The 15346-nt window shown below is 39.5% G+C and overlaps 1 protein-coding gene across 1 annotated transcript in view; it reads left to right on the top strand.

Moving 5' to 3' along the window:
• The window catches only part of LOC126514135 (mas-related G-protein coupled receptor member X2-like), a 12870-nt gene extending 7537 nt beyond the window's left edge, over positions 1 to 5333 (top strand). Inside the window, exon 2 of the mRNA XM_050162881.1 lies at positions 4170 to 5333. Within this exon, the coding sequence (XP_050018838.1) occupies positions 4170 to 5235 (1066 nt within the window). The 3' untranslated portion in view covers positions 5236 to 5333. The remainder of the gene's footprint in view (positions 1 to 4169) is intronic.
• The last annotated feature ends 10013 nt before the right edge of the window (positions 5334 to 15346 follow it).

Below are 15346 nucleotides of genomic sequence, written 5' to 3'. Positions count from 1 at the left end.
CCTACTGAATGGGAGAAGATCTTCACCAATTCCACATCAGACAAAGGTCTGATCTCCAAAATATATAAAGAACTCAAGAAACTAGACTTTAAAATTCTAAATAACCCAATTAAAAAATGGGGTACTGAACTAAACAGAGAATTCTCAATAGAAGAATCTCAAATAGCCAAAAGATACTTTAAAATGTTCAATATACTTAGCCATCAGGGAAATGCAAATCAAAACAACTCTGAGACATTATCTTACACCTGTCAGAATGGCTAAAATAAAAAAAAAAACACCAATGAAGGCTTATGCTGGAAAGGATGTGGAGTAAGGGGAACACTTATCCATTGCTGGTGGGAATACAAACTTGTGCAACTATTTTGGAATCAGTGTGGTGGTTTCTCAGAAAATTGGGAGTCATCCTACCTCAGGATCCAGCAATATCACTCTTGGAAATATACCCAAGAGATGCCCAATCATACTACAAAAACATTTGTTCAAATATGTTCATAGCAGTATTATTTGTAATAGTCATAACCTGGAAACAACCTAGATGTCCCTCAATGGAAGAATGAATAAAGAAAGTGTGGCACATTTACACATTAGAGTACTACTCAGCGGTAAAATCAATGACATCTTGAATTTTGTATGCAAATATATGGAAGTAGAAAACACTATCCTGAGTGATATAACTCAGACCCATAAATATAAATATGGTATGTACTCACTCACTAGTGTATTCTAGCCATAAACAAAGGACAATGAGCCCATAGTTCATGATCCTAGAGAAGCTAAGTAATAAGGTGAACCCAAAGAAAAACATATATAGATTTTCCTGGAAATTGGAAGCAGATAAGATCAGCAGGCAAAAGTTGGAAGCATGGGGATGGGGGTGGGGTTGAGGGAAGGGGAGAAGGTAAGAGAGTGTTGTAATAGGAGTGGCAGGGCTGCATCCCCAGCACCCCGGCCACCTGGCTAGCTTATGCCCCGAAATAACAACACACAAATTGTATTCTTTTAAACACTGCTTGGCCCATTATATCTAGCCTCTTCTCGGCTAACTCTCGCACCTGGATTAGCCCATTTCTTATATTCTGTGTAGCACCCCAAGGTTTGCTTACTGGGAAGATTCTAGCCTATGTCCATCCTGGGTCGGAGCTTCACCCATCTGCTCTGGAGCACAGCGGCATGCTGTCTGTCTCTGAGAGGAGCTGACCTGCATCTGAGCTCACTTCCTTTTCCTCACAGCATTCTGTTCTGTTTACTTCTCCCACCTATGTTTTAACCTACCAGGGCCAAGCAGTTTCTTTATTGCTTAACCAATGAAATCAACAGATTGATATATGACACTCCCACATCAAGAGAGAGGGGAGAAGAGGAGGGTTGGGGAGAGCTTGGGGGATTAGGGTGATTGAGATGGAGGAAGGATGGATGTGAGAGCAGGGAAAGATATATCTTAATTGAGGGAGCCATTTTGGGGTTGGCAAGAGGCTTGGCTCTGGAGGGGTTCCTAGGAGTCCATGAGTATGACCCCAGCTAGGACCCTGGGCAGTGGAGGAGAGGGTGCCTGAACTGGCCTTGTCCCATAGTCAGACTGATTACTATCTTGAATATCACCATAGAAGCTTCATCTGGTGATGAATGGAGATAGAGACAGAGACCCACATTGGAGCACTGGACTGAGTTCCCAAGGTCCAGTTGAAGAGTAGAAGGAAGGAAAATATGAGCAAGGAAGTCAGGATCATGAGGGGTTGGTTCACCCACTGTGACAGTGTGCCTGAGCTAATGGGAGGTCACCAACTCCAGTTGGACTGGGACTTAATGAGCATGGGATCAAATTGGACCCTCTGAATGTGTCTGACAATTGGGGCAGACTGAAGTGTCAATGATAATGGCACTGGGATTTGTCTCTACTGCATGTACTGGCTTTTTGGGATCCTATTCTCTTTGGATGCATACCTTCCTAAGCCTGGATGTAGGGGGGAGGGCCTTGGACTGCCCACAGAGCAGGGTACCTTGCCCTCTCTTAGGACTGGAGTGGATTGGAGGGGAGGGTGTGTGGGGGAGTGGGAGGGAAGTTGGAGGAGGGGAGGAAGTGGAAATTTTGATTGGTATTATTTATAAAGTAATAAAAAGAAATTTTTAAAAAATATCTTTAGGAGAGACATATTGTTTTGATTTTTCACATTATTTGTAATTTTATGATGCCACCTGAGCATCTGGAGTTTGGTTCTTGGTCATTTCTTTTGGCATAAGTTTTTGACAACCATTTTGGAGTCCCCAAGTGGGTTGTGGACTACATACTTTGGGGGCATCCCAAAGGAACAATGTATGGCAGAGGGAGTCTCTTATCAGTGGCCTGTGAGTATCTGCATAGAAGACTAAGACTAGCTGGAGAGAGGGTGTAAACAAGGATAGTGGTTTCTATCAGGATGTGTCAGACACTTGATTGGCAGTTACATATTCTCTCAGGATGTGGAACATTATCTTTTTGTGCTCTTCTAGCTCTAAGTTGTTTACATGGAGCTCTGTTATTTTGGGGATATATTTTAGTTTTTAGTTAAATGACACATGTGCCTGCATCCTTTAGCATCAGCATCTGTTATGTGACATATACTCCTGACACTCGCCACTGCATTTTGTTATATAGGTTAATTCTTTTTTATGTACATTTTGAATGCCTCCATTATTGGAATGTCCATATATTTTTGTAGATTAAGGAAAATCTTTAATGATTTAACATTATAAAAACATGGAATTGTTCTTCTGTGCTTTAATCTGCATCTGAGATACATTCTTTGCTCAAGGGATACTGAGAGGTGGTCTCTAAACTGAGTTCCAGAGGTCTCCAAAGTTGAGATATTTTCTCTCTCTCTCTCTTTCTTGTCCTTCCTTCCTTCCTTCCTTCCTTCCTTCCTTCCTTCCTTCCTTCCTTCCTTCCTTCCTTTCTTTTTTCTCTCTTTCTTGGTTCCCTCCTTTCTTTGTCTCTCCCCCTTCCTTTCTTTCTTTGTTTCCTTTTTTCTTTCAGCCCAGGCTTTTCCGTAACTTTCTATGTAGTTTAGATTGTTCTTAAGCTCAAGGTACTATTCTGGACCCATCCTGTAGAGTTTGTACTCCACAAGTAAGCTGCCATGCCTGGAAGATTGTTTCTGTTACACTCTGTCTTCCCTGTAGATGTTTCTATGTCAAAGTCCCTATATTCAGCCAGTTGTTACTTCTTTCCTTCTTTTTCTTATTTTCCCAAATTTTCTTTTTTATTCTTCAAGAGTGTTAGAAGTTCAGTTAATCTTAAATCAGTGTCTAAATTCTCGGCTTAAACCTTTTTAGGACATCAATATAGTTATTTATTAAACATTCCTGGATTGGAAAAGACAAAGGCCATCATTAGCTATCTTTAAGCATAAGCCATTATTTCAAATGCACTAGATCTTTCCACTGACAGAACCCTAAGCAACAATGTTTTCTTCCTTTTCTATGTTTTTGTAGTAATAACTTGCTGTACAATATTTGCAAAAATTTAATCCAAATAAATAGCTATTGTTGGGTTTATGATTAATTCATGTATTTGTTTAGTGAGAATTCTCAATTACTCACCAAGTCTCAAGAGAGAGATGGACACTTGTGATGTAGCAGCAGGCAACAGAAAATTTTCTGATGACTTCAAAAGCTTTTCTGATTTCTAGTATCAAATCTGAAATGGAGACAGGGACTCTTTAGACTGTACGTCTGGTTCTTTTCATACTGGTCTTAGACTTGGCATTTCCATCATGACTCTCATTCATGATTTCCATATTTTCCCAGTTGATATCTTTCCCTGCCAGGACTGAGAGCAGCTACAGACCACAATTCTAGCTTCCAAGTTCCTGCACCAGAGAAAAACCAGTCTTAGGATAGAGAGAAAGTTGGGTTCAGAGTTCCATTTCTTTCTGACACAACCTAAGACACTGAGTATCTATATTGTGGCCACCAGCTACTCTCAAGTCAGTATAGGACATGTTTTGTAGATATCCCCAATCAATTACAAGCTGAATTTATCTCCAGAAATATCTGTTTTCATTATTTATTCAGTCTCTACAATCCTCTTTACCCTCTTTGTGAACCAGGACAGTCATTTACCCAGAGCAAAATGGTACTGAGAAAAAGAGAGAATATAGTATATGCTCATATCTTGCTCCTCTTTCCAGGAACACTACTGGAGAGCTCCTAAGAGTGGATGCAAACATCACAGACTGGGGGACTAACATCACAGACTGGGGGACTAACATCACAACAGTGAATGGAAGAAACCACACTGAAATTCCACTTTGTGCCATCATATTCTGTACCATGACTTTTCTTTCCCTCATCATTGCCCTGGTTGGGCTGATTGGAAATGCCATAGTGCTGTGGCTTCTGGGCTTCCACATGCAAAGGAATGGCTTCTCTGTATACATCCTCAACTTGGCTGGAGCTGACTTCCTTTTCCTCTGCTTTCAAATCGTACAGTGCCTTCATATTATCTTGGACACACTCTACTCCAAGACCATTGACATTCCTCTCTTTTCTTTTGTTGTATTAAACGTTGCTTATCTTTGTGGCCTGAGCATGCTCAGTGCCATAAGCATTGAACGAAGTCTGTCTGTCAGGTGCCCCATCTGGTATCGCAGCCAACGCCCAAGGCACACATCAGCTGTCATATGTACCCTGCTTTGGTTTTTGTCACTGCTGCTAAGCATCCTGGAAGGGGAAGAATGTGGCTTCCTATTTGATAGTCTTGGCCATGGTTGGTGTCAGACGTTTGATTTCATTACTGCTGCATGGTTAGTTGTTTTATTTGTGGCTCTTTTAGGGTCCAGTCTGATCTTAATGGTTACCATCTTTTGTGGCACACACAGGATCCCTGTGACCAGCCTGTATGTAACCATTGGGTGCACAGTGTTGGTCTTTCTGCTCTTTGGTTTGCCCTATGGAATCTACCAGTTTCTCTTAGAATGGATCGAAAATTTTAATTATGTTGTGATTTGTGATTTTTATTCAGTGACAATATTTCTGTCATGTGTTAACAGCTGTGCCAATCCTATAATTTATTTCCTCGTTGGCTCCATTAGGCATCATAGGTTCCAGTGCAGGAGTCTCAAGCTACTTCTGCAGAGAGCCATGCAGGACACTTCTGAAGAGGAAGAATGTGAAGAAGGGGTTTCTTCAGAAAGATCTAGAGAAACAAAAACAGTCTGGCAGCGACTGAGATCTGTTTTAATCAGGCAGAAGTAGCTTTGAAAATGGCTTTGTGCTTATTAGTTTGTGACATTTTCATCATATTGTTTAGTTGACAAACCAAGTTTAAATCAATTGAGAAAGTAGTCAATCTTGTGGAAATTGATTGATACTGGACTTATTATACAAATACTGACTGTAGCATTTCTGGAGCTGTCTTACTCAGGGGTTTATCATCTCCTTTTGATGGAACTCCTTGGAAGCTCTCAGGGGCCCAGGAGAGCTGTTGACCACTATTGACAAATGCCTCCTTCATCAAAAGGGAATGTAATAAAGAATTTCATGTATTTGGTCACTGAAGGTGATAGTGGTTAAATTTATGCTATATTTTCCAACAGTTTTTATTTCTGATTTTTGTTTTCTTAAATTTTTAAAAGAAGCTTTTATTTATTTTTTTGTAATGTATATTTTAGGAAACAAAGCACAAGAAGGTAAGAACAAAGTCACCCAGTTGCAAGCATCTCATCTTGATGAGTCCTATATTCAAGTGTGAATACATCTACGTAATTGAGGTTATACAGTATATATCACACCTTCCACCACAATGAAAATACTCACCAACTATTAACCCCATGCTCCATGAGTAATTTTATAACCAAGAATGCACCACAACATCTCCATCTGCCAGACAAAACTGCAATCCTATTTTTCTTCGCAACAAAAATCTTATAGAAGATAAAAATGACAGTGGGCCTCGTACTGGTGAAACAACAATTAAAATCCTGCATTCCCTCAATGTTCAGCTCACAAGAAAACACAGAGCAACAGACCACACTAAGTACAGCATTTCTAAGTTTTATACAGATCTATATACTAAAATATGAGGAAGGTGGTATGTTCCTGCTTAATGTATTTCTATGGATTAGTTGGAAGATTCACCTATGGCAAGGTTTCTTAGCATGTCAATTTCAGCACAATATTGCAGAGCTCACCCTGTGAGCCTCCTTCTGCCCTTCCACAGTCAGCCTAGCAACATGAATGAACTCACACTGTCTGGATATGACTCAACAATTCTATATTTAAGTGGAACCTTTTCTGTCATTTCTGCCATGCTCACTAGCTTTTAATCATATGCTCTCCTTTAGGTCAACTATAAGGTTCAGATATTGTGGAATAAACTTTGTGTACAATAAACAAAAGCATCCTTCCTGAAATGCACATATAGATTATTTGGTACAGTTATAACTGTTTTCTAGATGTGGTGGTACTATCAAAGAGCACTTCCCTCTTCTGTCCTCTTCTGTGTATAACTCCAGTTCAGGATGACGCGAGTGACAGTATNGGGGGAGGGAAATGGTAGGCAGTGGCGGGGAAGAGACAGAAATCTTTAATAAATAAATAATATATGTTTAAAAAATGGCAGTGGACCTCATACTGGTGAAACAACAATTAAAATTCTGCATTCCCTCAATGTTCAGCTCACAAGAAAACACAGAGCAACAGACCACACTAAGTACAGCATTTCTAAGTTTTATACAAAACTATATACTAAAATATGAGGAAGGCAGTGTGTTCCTGCTTAATAACGTATTTCTATGGATTAGTTGGAAGATTCACCTATGTCAGATTTTCTCAGGATGTCAGTTTCAGCACAATATTGCAAATCTCACCCTATGAGCTTCCTTCTGCCAACCTAGCAACATGAATTAACTCACACTGCCTGGATATGACTCAACAAATCTATATTCAGGAGGAACCTTTTCTGTCATTTCTACCATGCTCACTAGCTCTACTTTTAACCATATTCTCTCCTTTAGGTCATTTATAAAGTTCAGATATTGTGGAATAAACTTTGTGCACAATAAACAAAGCATCCTACCTGGAATGTACATATAGATTCCAAGGTACAATTGTAACTGTTTTCTAGATATGGTGGTACTATCCAAAAGCACTTCCCTCTTCCATCCTCTTCTGTGTATAACTCTAGTTCAGGATGATGCCAGTGACAGTGTTAACAAAGGCCACCTGCAGAAGACAGCCCTTCCAAAAGACTAGCAGGACATTTATAGTAATTATTTTGCTACTTCTAACATCATTTGGGCACTGAGACTTATCCTTGAATACCTAGCAACATTAACTGAAATACATACCTAAACAATGGCTAAGCAACTGGAACCAGCTACCAGGTACAACATTCTGCACTGTTCTTTCCCCTACCCACCTCCACCACCTGGTAACAGCATCTACTCAAAGACCAAGTTTAAAAGTTCCATTCTCCCTGTATAACAATTCCTATGAAATAACGAAACTATCCTTCACAGTGGTGTTGTCTCTCAATTTTCACCATGCCGTGCATCTCTTACATTTATGAATTAGTGTGTGCATGTGAGCACATACATGCCATCATACATTTTGTTTTTGGTTTTTCAAGACAGGGTTTCTCTGTGTAGTTTTGGTGCTTGTCCTGGGACTAACTCTTATGGACAAGGCTGATGTTGAACTCAAAGAGGTCCACCTGCCTCTGCCTCCCATATGCTGGCATTAAAGGCATGGGCCACCACCACCTGGCCCCTATCACACTCTTATGGAGGCTAAAAAATAAAATGTGGTAACCCAGACCCACTTGTACTCACTCATGGGTGGTTTTTAAACATTTAGAAAACCATCCCACAAATCACAATCCCAGAGAACCTAGACAACAATGAGGACCCTAAGAGAGACATACATAGATCTAATCTACACGGGTAGTAGGAAAAGACAAAATCTCCTGAGTAAATTGGGAGCATGGGGACCTTGGGAGAGAGTTTAAGGGGAGGGGAGAGGCAAGGAGGGGAGAAGGGAAAAATGTAGAGCTCAACAAAAATCATTTTATAAAAAGAAAAAAAAACTATTAATTTATAAACTGTTATGTAATTCATTTAGTGAAAATTTTTATTTAGCCTTCTGTATGTGTTTTCAAGGTTAAACCTAAAGCAAGTAGCTAAAAACAAATTACAAATTAAGTTTGTTAGCTCAGATGTACTTAATAGATGGTCCTCAAACTCTCCAGAGATCTGCTGAATATTGCATTTAAAATATTTAATTAAAAAGCTCACCAGGATAAATGAAATGCCAACTCCTAGTGGAAACCCTGAAGTCTCCAAAGAAGACAGGTGGGGCATGATGACTTCACTTGGATTGTGGCAATGTTAGCCACGGGGTAAAACTTCCCTATGCCTCATCTGCCACCAGAATTAGTAGACCAATCTTCCCAAGTACCTTATCCATGGGGAAATCTCTCTCAACTTCTGGCAGCTAGAGACTGATGATGCACTGTGTATTAGCTGAAGATGTAATATTGTCCTGTATGACAGCTGAAGACTATTTCTGCCTGTGATGAAACCATTGAGACCAAGGAGCCTAAGGTACTTGATATGCCAGCCATTTGGATTATATTTTCTGCTATAATTTGTGACTGCTTATCAGTTCATTTCATATGTAGATTTTATTGGTTAAGCAATAAAGAAACTGCTTGGCCCTGATAGGTTAAAACATAGGTGGGAGGAGTAAACAGAACAGAATGCTGGGAGGAAGAGGAAGTGAGCTCAGACTCGACAGCTCTGCTCTCTGGAGCAGAGACACCATGCTCCCCTCTCCCGGGTAGATGCGATAGCTCTGCTCTCTGAGGCACTCGCGATGAAGCTCCAACCCAGGATGGACATATGCTAGAATCTTCCCAGTAAGCACATCTTGGGNACCCAGGATGGACATATGCTAGAATCTTCCCAGTAAGCACATCTTGGGTCGCTACACACGTTATAAGAAATGGGCTAGTCCAAGTGCGAGAGTTAGCTGAGAAGAGGCTAGATATAATGGGCCAAGCAGTGTTTAAAAGAATACAATTTGTGTGTTGTTATTTCGGGGCATAAGCTAGCCAGGCAGCCGGGGTGCTGGGGACGCAGCCCCGCTGCTCCTATTACAACATTGTTTTGCATCTAACATTCCTTATGATGCCTCCTACTCCCATTTATAATGAGAATGTTTACTCTGTGTCAATATATGTGGAAAAGTATAATATGTTTTAAATTATTTTAGAAAATTGCAGTTAAGACATTGCCTTGAGTTTCAGAAAAGTCCTTGGACTTTATGGATCAACATAGGGTTTATTAAAGACTATGGGAACTTTTGAAGTTGGATCAAATGAATTTTGCATCATGAGATAGCGATGAGCATATGAGGACCAAGGGACAGATATTAGTTTGAATGTTAAACATTCCCCTATAGAATCATGTGATTGAACACTTGGTCCCAGCTGATGGTACTATAGGTGAAGCTCATGACACATTTAGGAGGTGGAATCTTACTGGAGAAAGCACTTCACTGGGGCTGAGCCTTTAGCTTGTATATCCCAGCTCCACTACCTGCACTTTTTCTGCTTCTTGGCTGCCAATGCAATATGACCATACAAACTCATTCAGGTTCATGGTCCTGCTACCATGCCTTCTTTGTTATGATAGAATGCATCTCCTTGGAATTGAGTCAGAATAAACCCCCTTTCTCTTAAGTTGTTTTTGTTAGGGTATTTTTTTAATCACTGCAATGGGAAAAAGACACTAAGATAATGTGCTTGTTGATTTTTTGTCAACTTGACACTGTATGCTAAAAAGGGCCAGTGAAAGAACACCTTGCCCATAAAAAGTCAGGAACTGAAATCCAACTAATTCCTAAGCACAAAAATCAACCAATCCCAGAACATGACCCTGAGCACAAAATCCAATCAATCTCCGTGTTTGTCCCAAGCTCTGTAATTGAGATCCTACCAATCTCCATCCTGAAAATCTTAGCCATGGAAAACTCCACCCCTAAGAAACTGTTTAGTTCGGGGCTACCCTTTTTCCACCCTGGAAGAGGCAGTCATTATCCTGGATTCATCCCTCCCAATAAATCTCTTGAATGAAGTTATTGATAATGATTTTCTTTCCCTGGAACAGAGTAGAGCAAAGAAACATCTTCACCAGAGCAGAGCTCTAATATTTGTCACCTGGATGACACAGGAGTGGAGCAGGAGCAGAGCATAACTGTCACACTTTGGCTGGGGAAACTTTTCCTTCCTGGAACAGAATTCTTGCACTCTGGGGAAGCTGAACAGAGCTGTATCATTTCTCCAGAGTAAAGCTGTGACAGCCCCACAGAGGAAACCCTTTCCTACTGGAAGAGAGTTGTTACACTTGGATTAGAAAAACCTTTTCCAGAACAAGGACTGTAACACTTTTCTAGGGAAAGGTCACCCACTGAAACAGAAATGTAACACAGCTAGAGTTATTTGGACAGAGGGAACTTCAATTAAAAACATGTTCCCAACAGGCTGTCCTGTAGGCAAGTCTTTGGAGCGTTTAGGCCTGTGTTGCATAAAGAAACAAGCTGAATAAGCCTGGGGAACAAGCTATTAAGTAGCTTTCCTTCATGGTCTTTATGCCAGGTTCCTGATTGAGTTCCTGCCCTAATGTCCCTCAGTGATGAACTGTGATCTTAGAGTTGTAAGATACTAGTAAAAACTTTCCTCCTGATGTTTATTTTGATCATGGCCTTTATCACAGTTATTAAAAAGCAAGCTTTCATTTAACATTTGTTCTTTGCAATTAGAACCAGCTTTGGAAAGATAGAGAGATGGCTGTCTCTATCTTTGGAAAGATAGAGCAGTAAAGAGTACTCATTGCTCTTGCAAATGACCCAGTTTAAATTCCTAGAACCCACAGAATGGCTCATAATTGTGTATAACTTCAGTTCCAGGGAACCAATCTGTATTCTGGCCTCTTCCAGTACTGCACCACATATACATACAGGAAAATTCTCATATACTACTTTTTTCTAAGAAAATTCCAAGTGGCTAAATGAACTGTGAAAATCAATGAGACCATTCTGGTGCCAATGAGGTATCCTTGTCCAATGGAGGAATAATTAATAATTCTTGAGCTGGCAAACAACTCAGATTGCAACTTGTTTATAGATGAGAAAATATGGCAAAGATCAAGCGGAACTGTCACTAAAAAATGAGTGCTCAGACCTCAGCAGGTGAGCTGCCAGGCTCTTCCTTCACCTAGAGTTTGTGTCCCATTCTTCCCAGATATTCATAATCAGGGGAAGATGAGTCTCCTTCGAGACTTGGTAGATTAATTTTTTTCTTTTTTTTTTCCCAAGACAGGGTTTCTCTGTAGCTTTGGAGCTTGTCCTGGAACTAGCTCTTGTAGACCAGGCTACCCTCGAACTCAACAGAGATCCGCCTGCCTCTGCCACCCGAGTGCTGGGATTAAAGACATGCGCCACCACCACCCAGCGGGCAGGTTGATTTTTACATGTCAAAATGTGGTATCTCACAGACTTTGTAGAAGTACCAGGGAACGTGAGATGGTGGAAAGGCCTAGAGTCAGGTTGACTTGAGTTTAAAAAGGCTATTGTGTTTTTTGAAAGGGAAATAAAAATTCTCTGGACTATTTCTTTACATCAAATGAATCATGAATAACTTTCCTCCACCTTTCAACTCTCAGGACACATCCTAGTCTTACCTGGTTTCAAAACAACTCTGCATACTACAGTCCCACTCTTCTTGCCATTTAGATGAAATTGGAAACTTGAACCCATGTGGCCAACATAAATATCAAAGATTTGTGACTCTTCTGTGTTTATATACCATAACTCCTTTTCCTAAAGAAAGATTAACCACATTAGAAGCTACTATTTTTCTTGCAAAGTAATTCTTTCTCCTTTCTGACATCTTCTCAGCCTTGTCCAACCTCATAACCACATGGACAATCTGTATTAAAGTTAATAAATACCTTCAGCATGATATTCTGACTCAGAAGTACACTTTCTATGAATGAGTCAGAATTCATCTTAAAGTAGTGTTCACATATTACAAGCCACGTCTTTGTATTTCCATCTTGAACTAAATATTTCTTCCTGCACTTCCCCCAACTTGAATCTAAATCCTTAGTTTTCTGTCCCAAACCTGCTTCCTAAATGGATCCTAGACTCAACTTTTCAATTCTTATATCCATATTCTATTCTTACTTCAAATCTAAGGCAGAACTCTTGGTTTCTTATGATCTAGGCAATACTGTCCTTCTAAAGTTTTCTCAAACTCAGGAAATGGTACCAGTATCTCAACTCTGAGTTCTCCAATCTAGACTCAATCCTAAAACAGGTTTTCTCTTCTCATAACAATCTGTTCACAAACTTTCTCTATTTTCAAAATGGCTTTGAAGACCCACTCACAGACATATAAATGCCCTTTATGAGTTTGGTGGATTGATTGCCTTTTACTTGTCTTAATTGTTAGATGTTTTCAATCTCCATTGCTGCACTCTCAGTTTCTCCTGAATTCTCATGTGCAGTACAGATTTGTCATTGATTCTGATATCGCCTGCTTATCATCATTTTTATCTAGCACCAGAGGCATCTTTATACATGTAAATGTCCTGTACTACTATATTTCAAAATCTTACACAGCATTTTATTACATTAAACTTGGAACAACTGTGAAACTCAGCACCATGGCCAACTGGATAGACTGATACCTGAAGCTAGATATATGTATGATCCTGTCTTTTGCTGCATTCTTAAATCTCTGACTTCTATGTTATCATTGGAGAATAAGATAGGGAGTCAAGTATGCTCTCATGATTCTGTGGTATTCCATACACTACTTGTGACTGAATCACTCTGCAGCAAACTTTTGCATCAAACTTTATTTTGCTTGAACTTGTGTCATCTTCTCCATGATGCCTTCTCTAACTATCAGGTGGCACATGCTATGTTCTCTTGATGCTATATTTGCTTTCCCAACTCCAAGGATGTTTCATTCCAAAGGGAAAGTCCACCTTTAAGGTCCTCCACATTAACTCCACTGTTGCATATCCTTGACCTATGGTGAATATTTATTAAAAAGAAAATCATGTTTTTTCACTCCTTGTTAACCACTGACATTGTAGGAGAACTCTGAACACTCATCCTTGGATTCATGTTAACCAAACTGAAACATAAATATCTTTTCCTTCTAATGAATAGAACTTAGTCCAACATTAAACAAGACCAATTGGAGTGCTTCAGATGTCTGTCTATTATTTTACTTTGATACACTCATAAATACTAGTATGATGTTTTTTATTTTTGTTATGTGATTTTTATTATCCCTTCACTCTTTGATACTTAAGGAAAAGCAAAACATTCTTTTATATTGCAAAGTTACCACTCATACTTGAACTGACTGCTAGATATATCATGTTCTACCATGTTCTACACACACACATACACACACACACACACACATAATCATTACAGATTAAAATCTAATAGCCACATGGGAATTTTCATTATTTCCAATACATTTTAAAAAGTATAGTCTCACTGTTCAACCCAGGACTTTATAGAACCAATAGTCCAATCTGTAACTGAACTTAAGACCATCATTTCCCAGCCTCCTGAGTGCTAGAGTTACTGAAGTGTGCCAAGCATTTATGTTGTACTTTTACTTATTGCAAATGACTAGGAATAGAAAAATAGAAGACCACTTTGTTTTCTTTAACAGACCAATCTGTATCTTGGCCTTTGAAATTAATTTTTTAATTAATTAGCTTAATTTATGCAGATGGGTGCTTTGTATGGTTGTATATCTGTGTATTGTATCCCTGCCTAATGCTCATGGAGGCTAAAATGGGGCTTAATATCCTTTGGGACTGGAATTTCAGATGGTTGTGCTACCATGTATGGTAGGAATCAAACCTAGGTCTTCTGAAAAAGCAGTCAGTGATCTTAACTTCTAGGCCATCATTTCTGCAATCATTTCTGGTGTTTTTATTGGTCTGATTTCATAATCTGGTGCCATGTTTTTGAGGGCTCTTACAAAAAGACAAATAGTCAATTTATCTTGGCAATTGACTATGATGTAGTGGCATAGTGTGTATTATTCCAAGTGTTAAATGCTACTGCACAGCCATTGTCACATTGGAAGACTCATTTTAATCTCACCTGATCCTGCTTCACTACAGATTTCTTTCCATTGTTGTTTCTCTGATAATAACCAGTGAATCTTGGGAAAGCTGAAAATGTGAACATCATGGATCAAAACCCAGTGATTCAACCTCATCTGCTTTTGCCAAATCAAGGGACATATTAAGGAAAAAGCATCCCTGGGGCCCAGGAATATCACTGAGGCTCACAGCTAGACTTTAATATTAGTAGAAGTTGTCCTGAGGCTTGCATTTCATCCTTAATTTCTGCTGGAAATAAGGGCATACACTTCAGACATGTTACCAGGGTACCCACAGTCAAGCATCTCCTCTACACACCAAATATGTGATAATTATATATTCAGCAATTAAAACTTCTTGATAGCTTTAGTTTTTCTTTATTATAGGCAAGATTTTTGCTCATATTTTAGTGAGATTTTTTACTTATAGAATTGTCTTTGCTTTCAAACTTTACCAAATCTATAGTAAATCTGTTTTCTTAGCACTTCCATCTAATTATCCAAACATTGACCAAACCTTTCTAGCATTTCTTTTACTTAGGTACCCCATGTTTTCCCATATGTGCATTCTTCCACAGATAGTATTAAAGCCAACATGTGTTCCTGATGTGTTTCAACTGGATGACATTCAAACACATTCCAGTACTTTGAAGTCATGCCTATAATTTTCTTTGTTTTGATTCTCCTCTACCTCTCTATTTCAAATCCCATGCATTTTTCCCCTGAATTTTGTTAGTTAATGGGAAGTCTCTGAGACCTGCCCCATCAGTCTTCCTAGCCCAATATCTGATTCTAGAAAGTGGAAAACACTTGACTGCTGACCTTGGGTTTTATTTTCAGCTTTCTCAAGCCAGATACAATATAGCAAGTGTTGAAATAGGAGCGGTGGGCCTCTTCCCGCCACCCGGCCAGCTTTACCTGAAATAATTACACGGAAACTGTATTGTTTTAAACACTGCCTGGCCCATTAGTTTCAGCCTCTTATTGGCTAATTCTTATATCTTGCTTACCCCATTTCTGATAATCTGTGTAGCACCATGAGGTAGTGGCTTACCAGGAAGGATTCAGCATGTCTGACCTTGTGGCTGGCCCCATGGCGTCTGACCAACTATATTTTCTTTCTCCCAGCATTCTGTTCTGTCTACTCCACCTATCTAAATCCTG

The sequence above is a fragment of the Alexandromys fortis genome, unplaced genomic scaffold (assembly GCF_014885135.2).
Source record: "Alexandromys fortis isolate MF-2015 unplaced genomic scaffold, M_Fortis_MF-2015_v1.1 scaffold_84, whole genome shotgun sequence".
Taxonomy (NCBI): domain Eukaryota; kingdom Metazoa; phylum Chordata; class Mammalia; order Rodentia; family Cricetidae; genus Alexandromys; species Alexandromys fortis.
The sequence above is the reverse complement of the archived record's forward strand: the minus strand, read 5'-3'. Positions and strand labels throughout refer to the sequence as shown.